The sequence below is a fragment of the Coptis chinensis genome, chromosome 3 (assembly GCF_015680905.1).
Source record: "Coptis chinensis isolate HL-2020 chromosome 3, ASM1568090v1, whole genome shotgun sequence".
NCBI lineage: Eukaryota > Viridiplantae > Streptophyta > Magnoliopsida > Ranunculales > Ranunculaceae > Coptis > Coptis chinensis.
In genome coordinates this window covers 6642634-6659969 of record NC_141458.1, presented here as the reverse complement: position 1 = coordinate 6659969, position 17336 = coordinate 6642634, and the positions used below count along the sequence as shown (strand labels likewise).

General features: G+C 34.2%; 1 protein-coding gene and 1 long non-coding RNA gene across 4 annotated transcripts; both read right to left on the bottom strand.

The window, feature by feature from the left end:
* Positions 1-1367: 1367 nt before the first annotated feature.
* LOC147507581 (uncharacterized) lies at positions 1368-8811 on the bottom strand. Of its 3 annotated transcripts, none has more exons than XM_086600297.1 (13): positions 8684-8811; positions 5930-6224; positions 5604-5677; positions 5010-5169; positions 4891-4915; positions 4688-4777; positions 4424-4595; positions 4189-4262; positions 3598-3703; positions 3298-3369; positions 3084-3217; positions 2863-2936; positions 1368-1750 (listed from the first exon to the last, which is right to left on the bottom strand). In XM_086600297.1, exons 2-13 carry the CDS (start codon positions 6162-6164, stop codon positions 1692-1694), a joined length of 1275 nt encoding a protein of 424 aa, XP_086456423.1. In that variant the 5' UTR covers positions 6165-6224; positions 8684-8811; the 3' UTR covers positions 1368-1691. The 3 variants fall into 3 exon arrangements, with proteins under 3 accessions (XP_086456423.1, XP_086456424.1, XP_086456426.1); XM_086600298.1 differs by lacking the exon at positions 8684-8811 and adding an exon at positions 6308-6408; XM_086600300.1 differs by lacking the exon at positions 2863-2936.
* A 5042-nt stretch (positions 8812-13853) lies between these two features.
* Positions 13854-15469, bottom strand: LOC147507580 (uncharacterized). Its single transcript, XR_015216205.1, has 2 exons — positions 15264-15469; positions 13854-14284 (listed from the first exon to the last, which is right to left on the bottom strand). It is a non-coding gene; the product is annotated as an uncharacterized LOC147507580 (long non-coding RNA).
* Between the last annotated feature and the right edge of the window lie 1867 nt (positions 15470-17336).

Below are 17336 nucleotides of genomic sequence, written 5' to 3'. Positions count from 1 at the left end.
CAACGGTGTTTCATGCCCGTCAAGTTGTGTTCGGTCATTCTTTTAAATTTGCATGAAATGCATTTAGAATCCTACTCCAAAAATCGTTTGACTTTTGCTCATTTCCTATTACACCATCTTGACTAACTTGTAGCCAACTATTGGTGAGAGCAACATCTTCTTCTTGTATCCATGAAGTCCCTCTAGATTTTGCTTTTGGTTTTTCACTAGCCATTGTTGTTTTAAGAGTAGAGAGTAGAGAAAAGAAGTGAGTATAAAACTATTGTGTGAGTGTTTCAATTTATAGTGTTAGAAAGATATAACCATTTTTTGCCCGTTTCTTCATTGAGAGCACGCGGTTTTGGAAAAACCGCTAGGTTTTGACAACACCGCGCCATAGAAGCCCAATTAGCAGCCCAAGCCCATGCGGTGTTGGAAAAACCGCGCGGTTTTTCCAAAACCGAGTGAGAGATTTGATACAGCACCAAAGTTGGAACCAAATATTGGCCGATTTGGTATTTTCATCAACATGTGACTCTCCTGAAGGTGATCCAACACCAACTTGTTGGAAATTTGGTGTTTGATGCTAGGAAAGTATCACTCCTAAAGATGCTCTTAACGCAACATATTTACTTTTGGTTCATTTAACTTTTTGAAGTCCTCCATCAATTTGTCAATGATTATCACTTATAAAACGGAAGGGGAGCAGCTATTATACTGTTTTGGTGGTATAAGTTAAAGTGATTAATTAATAGACATGTTTGTATTGCCTTAACTTGGGGTAGGTCAGAGCATTCCCAATGCAACTCAGTGTTTTTCATCTCTATATAAGCTCAATTTCCCCTATTTGCTACCGTTTTTGTGAAAAGTAAGGTGAAGGCGTCCAATGCAGAGATGATTTTGAATCTCGGACGGAATGTTTGATTCCGTTTGAATGTAAAAATAAAAAAAGGACGGAAATGAAACATCCCGTCGGAATGAAACATCCACGTGAATTTGGTTTCCCAAAGTTTAAAAAAAAAAAAAAAAAAAAACTGAAAAAAAATCGAAAAAATATGTGAGATGGAATGAAACATTTTGTCGTTTGGAAAAAAAAAAAGCACACACACACACACACGAAATGGAATAAAACATTCCGTCCGAAGCTCACAACTTAGTGAAAATCTCAGTAGCAAATGCTACCCTCGTGTGTGACTTAGTTACAATTCACTAACTTTGTCACCCTTGCATTGGGCAAGAATTTTTTGATATTCAAATGTGAAAACTCTCAATTTCTCCTTATAGTGACTTTCATTGGGAATGTTCTTATATACATATTGTTTATGCTGGTAATAATTTTGTATTTTTCATATAATTTAAAATATGGAGTTATGCGCTAATACACTGGGTCTGAGATGGAGTTATGCTCATGCCAACCCCTATTTACAATAAGCTCTACGTGTGACGTGAAAAGAGAGAGTGGCAAAATCTAGAAGGTTTAAGGCACCACTGCACCAGTATATATACATCCATCTATTCTTTTCACATTGATTTTTTCAATGAGGCGTCATTGAGCATAATGAACAATTGCTCTGGCCTAATCTCTTGATTGCATTGTGAGAGCTTCCCATCAGCTGAATGAGGAGGAAGTAATATTCTCTGAATGTATTTGACTGTACAAGAGCTTTATGAGAATTGGGTTATTAACTAGGATTTAGAAGCAATTGTTAGCCTCAATTAGATTGAACTGTCTGCCTCTTCTTCCAGATAAGGGGGCGGACCAGCATCCATACTGCATTAAGAACAGTAAAAAATGCAAATAAGAGAAAGAAAATGGTATATGCATGGAAGGAAAACATTAGTCGATGCAAACAGCATCATGCCACATTTTCGTTCATGAACGTGTAGGTCACTTTTTTCCGAAAACCAAAATTTCCGAATTCCGATCCGATATTTTTTCGAATTTGGGAATAATATCTGTGTTTCGATATCTGAAAATCCGATATATGATTTTTCTGAAAAATAATTGGATCGGAATTGGATAGGTTAAATTTTGAAAATCCAATCTGATCCTATTTTTGATTAAATTCCGAATTTTTAACATATAGCTAGTGGTTTATTTCATATAGTTACTAAATTAAAATTACATATAGTTTACAAACCAAATAAAAATCTTAGAGAAGTAGAACATTGTATCTCTCACAACTTTAAGAAATCAATATTGTCATTTTAGTACATATCTAAATTTCTCTCATCTTCTTATTTACTGAATTAATACATTAACATGAAGAAAAAACTTACTGAATGAACGAGTTAAAAGGTCTAAGTTGTTTACTGAATTAATACATTTCAAAATGATTGCTAAATGAATGTATTAACTAGATAAAAAATGATTATCCTAAAATATAATCCGATTATATAATTGAAATTTCAGATTTACTTCTATATTTTGTGGATTCCGAAATTTTTCGAATTTTTCAAATTCTTAGAAAAAGAATTGCCAAAAAAAATTGGATCAAATTTGGATGGAAAGGATATTGCCATCCGATTTTATTTTTTTTTATTATTATTATATTTTTTTTGAAAGCCCTTTATCCAATCCGATCCGAAGTCACTGGTCACATTCCATGTAGGTAAGCAAAATGAGGAGTCTTTACATGGGCATTGAAACAGCAAAACTTTATATTGGCATCCTCAGATTGCAAGTATGATGGAAACATGTATCATATAGACCAGTGTAAGGATCATAAAATTTATGCTTGACGCAGTAAAACCAAACGCATTGCAACTTTTATCAGACAGGTACTAATTGGAAAACTATGTACATGGTTTAGAATGCAGGGGCAATGAGCAATAAGTTAATTATCTTGTGGTTGATTATTGAAGTCTGGGATAAGTACTCACTATAAAGACAGGCAGCTAGCCATTCATTTACAATACGGACCCAAGAACTTGTCCAGCCTACATCTATTGTCCACCTGCAAATGAAGAAATCTTTCAGCCAAGCTCACTCAAATGTAACTTTGCATCTCTTAATGCCCATCTAGAACAATGGAACATTTTAATGATCTAGAATAATGGTTTGGCCAGCCAATATTGGAGTCAGTGAGAATATATACACTTACTTTTTCATGGTATGATGAGTATTCCACCCAATCAATAGCATTGCGAAGTACATCGCTCCCATAGCAAAAACAAAATGAAAGAAGCCATAACCATATGGAACATCATCTTCACTCCGTGCTTCATCCTTCCTGAACTGCACCCATTGTCGTCAATGATATGATAATATTTTTGAAGTGTTATAATCCAAAAAGATAGTATATGAGTGGAATGAACCTGAAAGGATTTAGAATCAATGCCAGTTGAAAAGGTTGCAATCACCATGGCAAGTACTGCAATAACAAAGCTCTGCCACCAAAACATAAGCCCATATACAAAATAATTCTTTATATTAAGTGTGTTTGATTGATGCTGGCAATTCTATTTGTTAAAAGATAACATCCAGCATGTATGTATTTTCTAGGTCAAACACACCCTCAATGTTTGCCGGGTGACTAGTGTCATTTCCTAGAGACACAATCTAACATCATATATAAGAACGAAAATTCTAATTTTCACACAAATAAGAAATCTTACTATGATTGTAAGCCAATCTGCTTTCTGAGAAGCCTCATCCTTTTCTGTTGCATTTCTAACTGTATGCAGCACAAGATTCTTGTTGCAGCCGTCTGTTGGTGGTTCACTGTAAACAGGAAGACAACAGAACAGAAAGTAAATAGAGCTGGAAAGAGAACAACTAACCATATGCAAAATAACAATGATCTTGACTTGAAAAATATGAGGAACTGGAAAACAAGAAAAAACAATTACAGCAGTATTTCTAGTCTTTTAGTAGTGGAAGATGCTTCTAATCACAGCAGTATTTCTAGTCTTCTTAATATTGTACTAAGGGCTGGTTATATATGAACCTATGGTAGGTTGTGGCCTAAAAGAGAAAGCTATTGATAGATTCTAAATAATCTTTATAATTGAAGTATCGATCTTTTGAGTAGAATTGAAAGCTTCCTTTGGACAAGCCCCTCCTACTTACGGATCATTGTTTAAGTTACAGACATCAATTTCAGAAGGTTCAAGTTTTCCCTTTTCCATGGAGATTTTATACTTTTTTCTTGAGCAGGTCAAGTAGTAATTGGAATTATAAATAACAGAATTAAACGCAAACAGTACCTCCTTAGAGCACACCAACAAATGAATACTACATAAAGCCCCATCAGTCCTGGAGTCAAGAAGCCAGCATTTATCTGTTCCAGTTGAAAAGATTAGTGAAATTTATGAAACTATGTAAGAATGTAATGCAGTGTAGTGTAGAAGTGAGAAATTTATGATTTTGCTTACTGCTCAGAAAAAATAAAATAAAATAAAAATAAGAATGTAATGTAAAAGTGTAAATGCTTGCACTTACTTTTGGATGGAGGGAAACGCTGGTCATGAGATGAAGAATTACCAGTGTCAAGGTGATGAAGAAAATGTTTAGTACACATGAAAGACGAGGTGCATAGCATATGTACATCAATATGACTCCCGCTATGCAAGCTACGTACGCGGCTAAGGACAGTATTGTTACTTGGATGTAGCTGCAGAGTACATTCGTATTGATTAGTATTATTCCATGTGGCTATAGTGATCAGTCAGGTTTTTTCCTTTAATTGAACTAAATGGTGTTTACCATCTCTCCGAGTACTTGTCTGAGCGACAACAATCATCCAACCACATTATAAAACTTATTATACTTATGAGCTGAATCAGGAGAAACACCCTGAAAAGTGTGGGAAGTGTTACAAACAAAACCGTTTAGTGCTTGTTGAGCCAATTTATAGACTTTAAAGCAGTATAAGAATTGATGAATGCTCAACAGGAAAGTATTGATACCCGGCACCAAAATGCGCTACCTCCCCTGCAATGTAGTGTGTCAGTTTCAATAAAAATATTGAATTATTTAAGAGAACGAATAGAGAAAGTATAACAAGTGTTTGGTCGATTAAACTAACCGTAGACCGCAATAAACGTATTTGGAATGAAAAATGGAACAACCATAAATCCAATCGACAAGAATATCTTGGCAAACCACCATCCAGAATGCCATGAGTCTCTAGGCTCATGCAACTTTGTTGAACCAGCCGTAGAGAGAAACATTGTGAAATAGAATATCTTGTCAAGGTTAAAGTGAATCTGTTACAATATAGAGAACTTCGTTCCTAATGAAACAAGTAAAGGAAAGCTATGTAGATTAGTGGATATGAATGTTCAATCACATTGGATGTTTAGTGCGTGTGTATATAGTTGGCCAAAGTAAGTTCAAGTTCAGATACAAGCATACAGGATTTAAAACAAATTTCTTCTTTACGAATATCCTAAAGAAATTAGCAATTTGGACTAGTTGCTGAAGAGCAATGTGCAAAGCCCCATTTACGGTTTTCCACTACTGAACTACATGGACCATTTACAGTTTACCAAAATCAAAAGTTTCATGGTCTACAAAGTAATTTTGTGCTATACCAATTGTGAGCAAACAATACTATTTTTGCTAACAAAAAATGAGAAAAACTGAAAATGTTCTTCATTTTTAGTAATTAAAAGGATACAAAACAGCCTAGGCTAACGCGCAGCACGCCTTCGGTTCCCAAACAGTTGAGACCCCCATTGCAATCTTTCAGTCCTGCACCCACCTCAATATGGTTAGTCGTTTTGGCAAGTATACGGCAATATGATTATATGGGCGAAGCTGTTACAGGCCGTAGGCGTATATCTGAAACTTGAGGCCTACGTAAATAGCCCGACCAATTAAAAGTCCCAAGTTTTGATGGACAAAGACACGTAGTAACAAATTCTTCGCAGAAACATCAAAATGATCTCTAGCTCTAAAATACCAAGCGAAAAAAGTGTTAAAGATAATAAAACTAGAACTTACTCTGCATCTCCTTCAAAAATTCATGACCATTATCGCGTATCGCCCATGCCAATACATTCATAACAAGGAAAAACAAACTGTAGACGTATCGGGCCATCCATGGGTTAGACCCAGTTAAAAACTGGCTAAAAAAAGAATGCTCCATCTTTTCGATATAAGTCTTTGTTAGACTTATGTTGCTGCTCTTCAATTCTAATTCCTTGATCTTATATTGCTCACCAAAAGATTCAGCCATGGGAAGTAAACAAAGCAACAAATTTCATAACAATTGCTTCTTTAATGTGTGTTCTGTTACCTGCAAGAAACAACATAAAATTGTGTAAAGTTACATAAATTTGTCTAAAAAGTTTGATGAAATGTCACGAAAACCATATTCACGCTTTAAGCTGTTTTAGTAGTAAGACGTAGACAAAAATTGTGATTGCAAACGTGAAGCATCTGAAACTTCCAAACTACGGAATTTCTCTACATTAGATATTTTGAGTTATTATAAGAGCCTCCTCTATTAGTGTGCTTAGAGGACCTTCATATATAATTGGAGAACCTTTATGGATCCATGACTAGAAAAATAAGTCATAGAAATTATTACTATTTTCAGAATTCAATTTCTCGATTCTTTTGTAAAAATGCAATTAATGCAATTTTGTAAAAAAAACATTCATTTTTATGATATCATAAGCATATGAACCTTTTTTTTTTTTATGATATCATATGCAATTTTAAAAAAGGTTCAGCAAATTAATGCAATTTTGTAAAAAAAACACATTTATTTTTCATTTTCTTTCTTTTTTGGGGGCCTAATATCACATGCATTTTTTTTATTATTGGTTGGCTGTAATTTGACTATTTAGCAACAATAGAAAGGATTTAACTCTGATGTTTTGAAACTTCGATATAAACTGAAAATGTTCCATGAACAAATGATCAATGATGTCATATGCTGGTGGCAAAGTAGAAAACTTTATTGTAAATGAGGACATTGCAGACAAGAAGCAAAGCCAAATTACCAAGGGATGCTCTTTTTGTTGGGAAAATTGGTACGTGCAATGCAAGGCAGGAATATATAGAACTAAATATTAAGTTTTTTTAACAATTTTACGTTAATGCAAAATCTTTTTTCCATCCCAAATCATAACATCATTCAAGGTGCATTTTGTGTTGACTCACGATTTCCAGTCAAGGCGACATGTCATTTAGATGCCACGTCAAAACAATATTTCTAATATCGGCTTAGGGTAGGTTTGTTTAAGAATATCCACTAACAAATTAACATCATCATTCACATTTGTAAGAACCAAGAAATATTAGCTTATACTAATTATTTGTCTTCAATTCTTCATGTATGTTGTGATTTCTTTACTAAGATTTTCTTCAAGATTTACTAAAAATCCAGTAGATATTTTTGCTTTTAGTTGTTTCTGTCCGGCACTAATATTCCTTACAGAGTTACAGATGCCAAAAACTTGATAGTGTACCAATTTAATGTCTTGTGGCGTTTTTTCCGAGTTCTTCTTTACTCAACCTTTAAGCTAACCCTACAATGAGGCAATGAGCATTGAATTTGGCATATTCATTCACAACCCAAACGGCGTATATGTTGAGTTGGTTGATTAAGTTAGGTCCACTCAGAATTTGAGTGCAGAATTTGATTTTGTTGCTGCTATTTTGCAGGAAGTGATAGTGAGGGGTAGGATGCAATGTAATCTCACATCTCAATGGAACACCGAAAAGTAATTATACCCTTGAGATCATATTTACCCTGCACTCAAATTGACCGTGAGTCCATGACTACCTATAGTGCACAGTGTTACAAAAATCAGACATTCGGATCCGACATTATGTATTTATGTGTCAATTCCAAGCGGGAGTAAATGTGTTATATACATACAGTATTGGCCCACGAACAAAATGTTGATATTGATTTTAAGTTTGCTCTTGAATTCTCAGTATATATCATGCATTATTTATATCCATGATGTTTCGGCAGTTGTGTTGAAATAATACATGGCACAGTTCAAGCAATAATTTTGTACAAGAAAAGTTCAAAAAAAATTTCAACTAGATAGATAATATACTACGATATAAAAACTCAACAAAAATATTCAACCTACGATGTTGAATTCATTCCTGTAACGACAATATACTAGGAAATACATCACCGCATTTTGTACTATGGGTTTAATTCGAAATTTGCGTACAATGATCATTTCAAACATCATATCTTCAATCGAAAAACTGGAAAAAAAAAAAAAAATCTAGCTTGAAAGTAATGCAACATGTATACTCTGCCGTGATCATTTTCCGAACAAAGAGGGGGAGGGATATCAATGTAAAATTTGTTGTACTGTCATCATCATTGATGTACTAAGAACTGGGGAATTTTTTTAAAATCAGAAAGCTTAATGATGACTACCATTCTAGAGAAATATGTACATGAAAAATAAAAGGTGGCATGCAAATTGTCTTAATTTTTTTTTTACTATATATAAAAGTTCCAAAGAGAAGCAATGAAGCAAAGACTCTTTTAGCAATCTCAAGGAGGACAAAAACAGAATTCTTTAAAGAGTATGCAGAGTTGATCTTAGAGAAACAACTAAGAAACCTCTGATCAATCAGACCACAACTCAGGAAGAACATAGATAACTAATCTTTGAAAGAAATTCAACAAAAAAGTTTGCAGGAGAATTATCCCGTTCAACATAAAACTCTAAGGTGTGTGAAGAACATAATGAAGCATAGTTGAAATTAATGTACCTGTACGTAACTTCTCCAGACTTGGTCTCTAAATCAGAAAACCTTAAGTTCACCTTTTGTTCTTCTTCCTTTACTGTTGAAGAAGGGAGAGAGAGAGATATGGCTTGAGTTCTTTATGTATGTTGTTTCCTTGTTGGATTCCTTTCTCTATTTTTTATTTTTTTTTCCATTTCTTTTCTGTTTCTAGCCAGCTTTATCCCATTTTAATTTTCACCATGTTAAAGTGTCATCAGTCTTTTGCTTTGTTGTACCATACGCTAAGTTAAAGAGCGTTCCTCTTGGTCTTGGAGTTGTAAGGTTAAAACGATACAGTCACAAATTGCTTGTATAAATAATTCTCCTTTACTTGGGAAATTACAATATACCTCCAAGAGACCAAGACATCTCTTGACATATTACACTGTTATAGAGTTTGTAAAAAAATGATATTCTAATGGGGATATCGCTATCACCTAATTAAAAAGTAGCATGTCATCGTGCTTTCCTAGTGTGATCACTACAAATGTCGTGAAATTAGGTCATATCCAGCTCCGTTGAGCAGATTTTCATTCTTCCATCCTCAGACAGAAATGCCAAATTTCATTTGGTAATGCCCTCATATTCATCATGTACTTCCAACACACTGCCTACATTATGTCTGATTTCTACAAATAAAGCGCAATCTTCGCCCACTTTTTAAAAAATTGACAATGGTGTTAATGTGTTATAAGGTTCAGTTGGTTGAATGTTTCAATCTGGCATTTCTTTTGGACTTTTGGTGGGGCCTTCATCATAGACGTACGAAACACAAAGAGTCAAAGATAGGGGAAGTCATTATTAATTTCAAGAAAAGTAAAAAGTAGAATAAATTAATTTCTACTAATCTAAAGTAAAAGGATGTTGCAAATAGATAAAACCGAATTTTAATTTCTTATCAACCAACAAAACGATAAAAGTATTAAAATCAATACCCAAGTGGGGATACAAACGGGCCCATAAAGCCATAAAACATGATACATCTGATTAAGATTGTTAAAATGTATAAATTAGGTGTCTTTATCTTACGTCTCAGAGTGGAGTAACATATCCTACTTTACGGGAATAGTGTTACTGCGTGCATTAGCATTAGGGAGTGTTGGGATTCTATTTATTTATTGGTAATAAATATTTATTAGTAAAAAAAAAATTAAAAAAATAAACACATTTTGTTTCTATTTTTGTAGAAAATAGTTTTTTATTTAAAAAATATTTATTGGTCCAAAAAAATTATTTTATGATAAATAGCAAAAACTAGTTTTTCAAGTTAAAACACCTTTTTTTTTAGTCATTGTGTGGGCATGTTTGCTTAAGACAAATAGATTGTTAGGACCAAATGTCGTCATATTTTTCAAAATATCACGAAATCTGTCGATTTTAATAAAAATAGTTTTTTAGAAAAATCTCAACCAAATATGTTTATTCAAAAATTGTTTTTAGAATAAATATTTTTTTTTTTCAAAAAAAAAAAAAAATCAAAACACCTTGCACTACTGATCTGGTTTCTATTTTGATCCAACTAACAAATTTCTTCGCTCTAGTTTGGCACTTTGGCTTGGACAATGAGTTCAAAGCCCATAGGAGATGTAATACACATCTTGGACCGGGCTATATTTCGGTTGATCTAGCCCAATAAAGGCTGGGGCTGGTAGCTATTAGCTGCAAGGCCAAAAATATCGGTATAAATATCGATATATCAACGATATATAGCGGTTTTAGAGTACTATATAGATATAGATATGTTCGATATTTCAAAGCCAAATATTGAACCTTTGTAAGACAATATATATATGATATATATCGATATAGACCGATATATATCATTTTTTTTTTGTTAAATTAATGGATTTTGACAACTCAATAACCGACTCAAACCGAACCGATAAAAAACAGTTTGGGTTTTGGTAATTTAGTTTGCCCTCCACCGATCGAAAATCAGACCGAATCAATAAGATATTGGCTTGGTTTCGGATTTGCCCTCCACCGAACCGATAAGATGACATTTTAGTAATATTTATGATTAGTTTTGTATATGTTTATCAATTGTGTAGTTGAAATTAATTGATTTAATTTAGAATTTAATTGATTTTATAGTTTTCAATTCGGTCGGTTCGGTTTCAATTTGCAATATATTTTTTCGATTTGATTCGGCTTCGGAATGTAATATAATATTATTGGTTCAGTTCGGTTTCAGGTTCCTAATTTTCTTATTGGTTTGGCTTCAGATTTTACATAACCCGACCCAAACTATCCAATATATCAATTGATATGGAAAAATTAGGCCTTGCTTAGCTGTACTTTATTAGTTGTGACTCGTGCTTTGCATAATTGCATGTGAAGGTGCAAGAAACAGATAATCCAGCTCTTTTAAAGTTTCTATGCGAGTCAAAAGCATTTATCTATCTGGTACATTTTGGCTCATGCCATGCAGTGCTTTGCATGGCCCATGTCATACAGTCGGTATAAAAATAGGGTAAATTCCCCAATCAACTATAATAATGTCATTTTGTTTCCAATTCGATCATTGTCAGCAACTCAGGACAAAGAGTTGTTGATATTACCCCACTAGTTGGTAATAAAATGTGTTATGTTGTTATTTTTGGTTGAATTGGAAATAAATTGACATTATCATGGCCAATCATAAATTTAACCATAAAAATATGTACAAATATGCCACAACATCTGAAAATAAAATAAATGACAAAACCAAACAACATTTAAAACCGGGCCAACTACAGATTTATCAGGACTTGCCAATTTCATAAATATTAAACTCTACGCTGAATACTTAATCACTTTATGATTTGATTTATTTATTTTTCTAACTGCAACCTCTGTTATTATCAGGATAGTCAATCAACTAATTAGCTTTAGCTTTATAAAATAAATAAAAAAATAACTAGTGAGACTTAATAGGGAAATTTGTATCTATTATTAAGTAACTGCCCGTTATATGAACTCCAAATAAATTTCATCATGAAAAACAATGAATTCGAAGCAGATTTTTGGTGAAGATGTTCATCCCACAATATAGATCATCCTTAGAAAAAATCAACACATTTGAAGATGTCTAGATCGACGTATCAAAATTTGCTTATAGTGTTATAAAATTATCTGCGGTTTAGATTTTTCAAATTTCAAAACAATTTTTGACAAGGTTAAACATTTTCGTTTGGGTTGATTTTTTGTAGAAAGATTTTCTATTATGAGAAGACTATCTTCACCAAAAATTAGCCCTCAATTCATATTATAAATCCACTTTTAGCGGTGGAGTTCATATAACGGGCTCGAAGTAAGTATTCTTTCCCAACTAGCGTTACACATTTATATATGGAGGTGGTTATATGAACTCCACTTAAAGTGACTCCATCTAAAGTTATTCCACCACTAAATACAATAAATTAGAAACTGATTTTTTGTGGAGATATTTTCCATACAATCGAGATCATCCTCACAAAAAATCAGTTCATTTGTAGATGTACAACCTTGTCTAAAATCATTTAGAATATTATAAAATTATCCAATGCCCAATTTTTTTTAACTTCATAACAACTTTTGACAAATAAAATTAAACATATTCAATTGAGCTGATTTTTTGTGGGGTGTTCTCCATCGTATGATGTATGTCTCCACAAATTATTAGCCATCAATTTATCTTGTAAGTCCACTTTTAAGAGTGGAGTAACTTTGGAGTCACTATAAGATGGAGTTTATATAACCATCCCCTTTATGTATAACTAGTAAATGGGCAATCATGTTGTGCCTGCAACACTGAGAATTGATAGAATTTGCAAGATAAAGTTCAACCAATAGAAGAAAATGTTTTGGTATGGTATGTCTGAACTCTTAAAATCTCATTGCTTAATGTTTGTACCCATCTAATCTACATGCCGATATGATCCAAAAAGAATAGAAACTTCCCATAATTTGGTAGGTATATGTTGGCACAAAATAATAAAGTGATATTGATTAAATTGAAGCAGGTAAAAATCAAACTGCACTAAGAAATCCCACATATTGTCGTTCATAAGCTACAGTTTGTGTATATGAAATCTCGTTTTTTAATTAAACAGTAAAGAGTAGTACATCTGGAATGTCAATTGAACAATAGACTATAAAAAAAAATGTGTGTACTTAGCAACAATAGAAAAAGATAAGACGGTTAATGCAGAAATGATCTTACAATCACCAAATACACCACCCGCATATTCGAATTGGAACAACAATACAATGTACAAAAGCTAGAAGCCTCTGACTTCTGAAGCGGCAACACACACAGGGAATTTAAATTCAGAGCAAAATTTGTATAAAAACCATAATAATCTTTGCTCAGCTGCAGGAAATTTGAATTTAGAGCAAACTCTGTATACAAGTCATAATAATCTTTGCTGAATTTATAAACGACCGGTACTTTAACTGACACATGAGGTTATCCGTTATAATACGATTTTCAATCAACCAACTCTTCTTTACTAGGCTAAGGCTAAGTCCAATGGTTTGGTGCGCCATCCCGCCAAACCACAATAGCATAGTGTATACAGTTAGCGGCTTAGCGTTTTCCAACCCAATGGTTTTTTGTGGGAAAAAAAAAATTAAAAAAATTTTTTTTTTTTTTTTTTGACTCTCAAGTCTCAACCGCCAGTGACTATGAAGATAAGATTTTTTTTTTGGGACTCTCCAACCGCCATTCCTATGAAGATAAGATTTTTTTTTTTGGGACTCTCCAACCGCCATTCCCACAGGCGTCAAAGATTATCAAAGTGGGGGAAAAAAAAAATAGATTTGTTTTACCGCCACTCATAATGGCGTGTAGACTTGACGCTATCTCGTTAAAACTGGCGCTATATATAAGTAAACGTATACCGATAGCATTGGCGGATTAGCGTTTTGACGCACTATTGGATCAAAATTTTCGTAATATTTGGTGTTTTGCCGCACCATTAGACTTAGCCTAAATGATGGATTTCCAATGACTCATTATTTTTGAAATTGAATTGCAGACCTGCCTTTCAATTTATTCTGATTTCGAGGTTTGATCAACAACATTTCCTAGATGATGGGCCCATATTCCTGCCTGGTCAACTTGCAATATTTTCTATAATTTTTTTCTAGTTGGAAGATGATAATTCATGGCATGTCCTTAATTATATAATGTTTTTTTTTTTTTTTTTATAAGTAAAACTTTATTAAGAAAAAAAGTGAGATACAAAGTGCATAAAGCCACCACATCACTGGTCTGGTGATGGAAGTTTTCACCAAATCCAGGAGATTCCATTACATAATTAAGCAAGGGTGGCTGAGTTACAGCTTATGACATAACAAAACAAAATCCACCCAAGCATAGAACAGTGGCCCTGAAAACCTATCCTAGCTCCTCAACAAAAGCTCCCAATTGACCACAATGTCTTGGAATCTATGATCTCTGTTCTTAATTGCTCCTCCCACCAATTATCTAATGTTAAAGCTAATATATAGGGGAAAAAAATTGAGTGGAGCACTCAAATGATGTACCTTCCCCTTAACAACACAATAACACATTTATAATGCCTATTCCCATCCTTTACCTCAATTTCAAGGGAACATTCCCTGCCACAACATTCAAACTAGAATCAATATTGATCAAAATGCAAATTGAAAAGGTTTTCTACACACAAAAATATGACTAATTGACTATTCATTTTGGAAAATATGTACATTGTAACAATATGATGTTAAGAACATTCAACCCATAGCTTGAAACTTTGAAAGGAACAATTTCCTAGTGTAGTTAATGATTTTTTTTAATATAATAAAGAAAAAGGTCAAGGAAAAAGTAAATTTTGCAACAATAACCAATATGAATTGTACCATTGAGAACAATAACTCAACTTGACAAATTTTGAAACAAGCAAAGACAAATATGTTGTTCAATTTGGTTTTTTTTCTTCTTCCAAATCAAAATATTGAGGAAGGGAAGAAAGAACCTTAAGAAATGAATGAAAACCTATAAATTAAAATTGTACCTATCTGGAAAGATACACGCTCTAAATTTATTTTCATATTCTTTTTCCATCCTAAAAATATTTGAACTTCCTGGAACGTAAAACCAACTAATATTTGAACATTTAATAAAAAATGGGATAAGTAAATGGAGGAAGTTTCCGTTTGTCAAAGTAAAGCATCACCACAAATTACACGACAATGAATATAGGAAGAATAAAAACATGTGAAGAGGAACTCACCTAATCTTGAGAGAACCCAAAAAATGACATGCATTTGCAATAGAAACCAACTCCACTAAATTCCAATCAAATTTGTATCAAGTGCACCCCATTACAATAATAATGAATTAAAAGTATTCCTTACATAACCAAAAAATTTCTACAGAAGAGTCCAAAAAGACAAAACTAAACCTGACGAGATTCATTGCATCTGGAATGATTTTTAAAATGGTAAACTGAGGGAGAAAATTAATTGATGATACGCCAATTGAATTAATGCGTTTATGTAACAAAATCAAAATGAAAAGAAAGAACTGAAAATGATGAAGGCAAAAAGAACGAATTAAAAGATTATTGTATCTAACCTTTTCCATGTTGTGATAAGCGGCAACGGAGCGATCATTGATAGATACGAAGTGCTTCTACCGCAATGAGTTTCAGTTCCTTGATGGTATGCATTAATTAGTAACCTTTTAGCTATTGGTTGCATATGTGCATTCCACTATTGTTCGAGAGTATTTTAGTTTATAGTCTGTTCCATTTACTGTGGGTATTAATTCATTGTTATATATTTAGGTATATTTTGTATTTCATGAATAATAAATTATTATTGTTTACCCTCCTCGACACTTTGGTTGTCTGCCTGATCCTCAGAATTCCCATATTTTTTTACCAAGAGTGCTCCTACTAGTTCTGCTACGAACACTGCTTCTTCAGGCAGCTCCTTGCCGTTCGTCCATCCTCTACAAATAGAATTGCTCCTGCAGCTCCATTCCTTGGCAAAGGAGGCATCAAATCTTACATAAGCCTCAGGCAAATTGCATTGCCTGCTGGCATTTCTCGCAATAATAGATTCCAATTAATGCGGACAATGTTCTCCACCTCTTTGGACTTTGAGTGACGATTTTAATATTTGCCTTAGATCAAAGTAGGTCTATCAAAATTGTGAAAGGTGCACTATCAAAATTGATGGTAAGCGATGGTTAACGGATTATGTCAATCTTCCAATCCATTCCCCACTACACGATAACTTGTATTTGAACACACATTCAACTCCGGACAAAATCTAAATATCAACTACAACCTATACTTAACATGCCAATGATAATAATGTAAAGCGGTAAAAGAAAAGAAATTAGGGATAATAATGTAAAAGCGGTAAAAGCAAACCACAACCAAAAGATTTACCGGGTTCGGCCAATGATGCCTACTTCCCACGCAATCTCTCAAAACCACTAGATCACTTTATCTCTTTCTGGGTTGTCATGTCTGAAAGGTTCTCTCTCTTTGTTTTAGTCGGGATTCCAATCCTTCCGACTTGTTAGGTTAGGTTTTCCAAAAACCTTGATTTTTGGTTTTATCTCCAAAACCAAATTTAGGGTCTTGTGGCGAAGCCCATAAAATAGACCGAACCTCGAAGCCCTCTTTAATGGCCTTGCCAATGTCTATCTTGATCGAGCGAATCGCCCCTATGAGCTTAAGCCCTATTCTCTTCGAACTCGACATGTCTATCTGGCGATGTCAAACATTTCCAACCCGAATTAAGTTTCTCTCCGGTTCTGTTTTCTCTCCTCATGTGGGGATAACTCCAACAATCTCCCCTCGAACAATGAGGGGGATACCTCCATGCAATTGCCAAATCATCGGAGAGGAGTCTTTGCCATTCCGGCGATAGCACAACAAATATCAAACTTACCTTTTCGGTAAGACTTTGGTCATCATATCCGACCCGTTCTTGTCGGTATGGATCTTCTCGATACACAAATGCTTGTCTTCGAAAGTACTTCTCTAATCCAATGATAACACGTGTATGTGCTTGGATCTAGAATGAAAACTTCATTCTTGCTCAAGTGGATGGCGCCCCGTCGCCACATAGAACTACAACCATTTCGCTTTTAGTCCCTAGTTAAATCGAAGAACCTCTTCATCCATAGCATCTCTTTACAACACTTCGATTGGCGCAATATACTTTCGGCTTCAGTAGTGGAGAGGGCAACACACTTTTGCAACTTAGATTGCCAAGAAACCGCTCCCCCGCAAAAGTGACCGGATAACCGGAGGTGGACTTCATCGAGTCAACATCACCGCCATGTCCGCATCGGTGTAGCCTTCAAGTAAGGGCTTACTTCCACCAAAACATAAACATGATTTGGAAGTGCCTTTGAGATATCTCAATATCCACTTAACACCTTCCCAATGTTCTTTACCCGGTTTGATAGAAATCGCTTTACAATCCCAACGGCGAAAGTAATATCCGGTCTAGTACACACCATGGCATACATCAAACGCGCCCACCTCGCGGATGCATAAGGAATCTTTTCCATCCGACTCTGCTCATGCTCACCCTTAGGACACATCTCTTTGGTCATGCGGGCCGCCACCAAGCGGACAACTAACCGACCCGGCTTGATCCATGTTGAATCTCTTCAACACTTTCT

Coding starts and splice junctions, on each gene's coding strand:
- LOC147507581 (XM_086600297.1), bottom strand. CDS start 6,164: ATGGCTGAATCTTTTGGTGAGCAATATAAGATCAAGGAATTAGAATTG. Junction 4,778..4,890: donor GTAGCGCATTTTGGTGCCGG/GTATCAATACTT, acceptor CACACTTTTCAG/GGTGTTTCTCCTGATTCAGC. Junction 3,218..3,297: donor TTGATTCTAAATCCTTTCAG/GTTCATTCCACT, acceptor CAATGGGTGCAG/TTCAGGAAGGATGAAGCACG.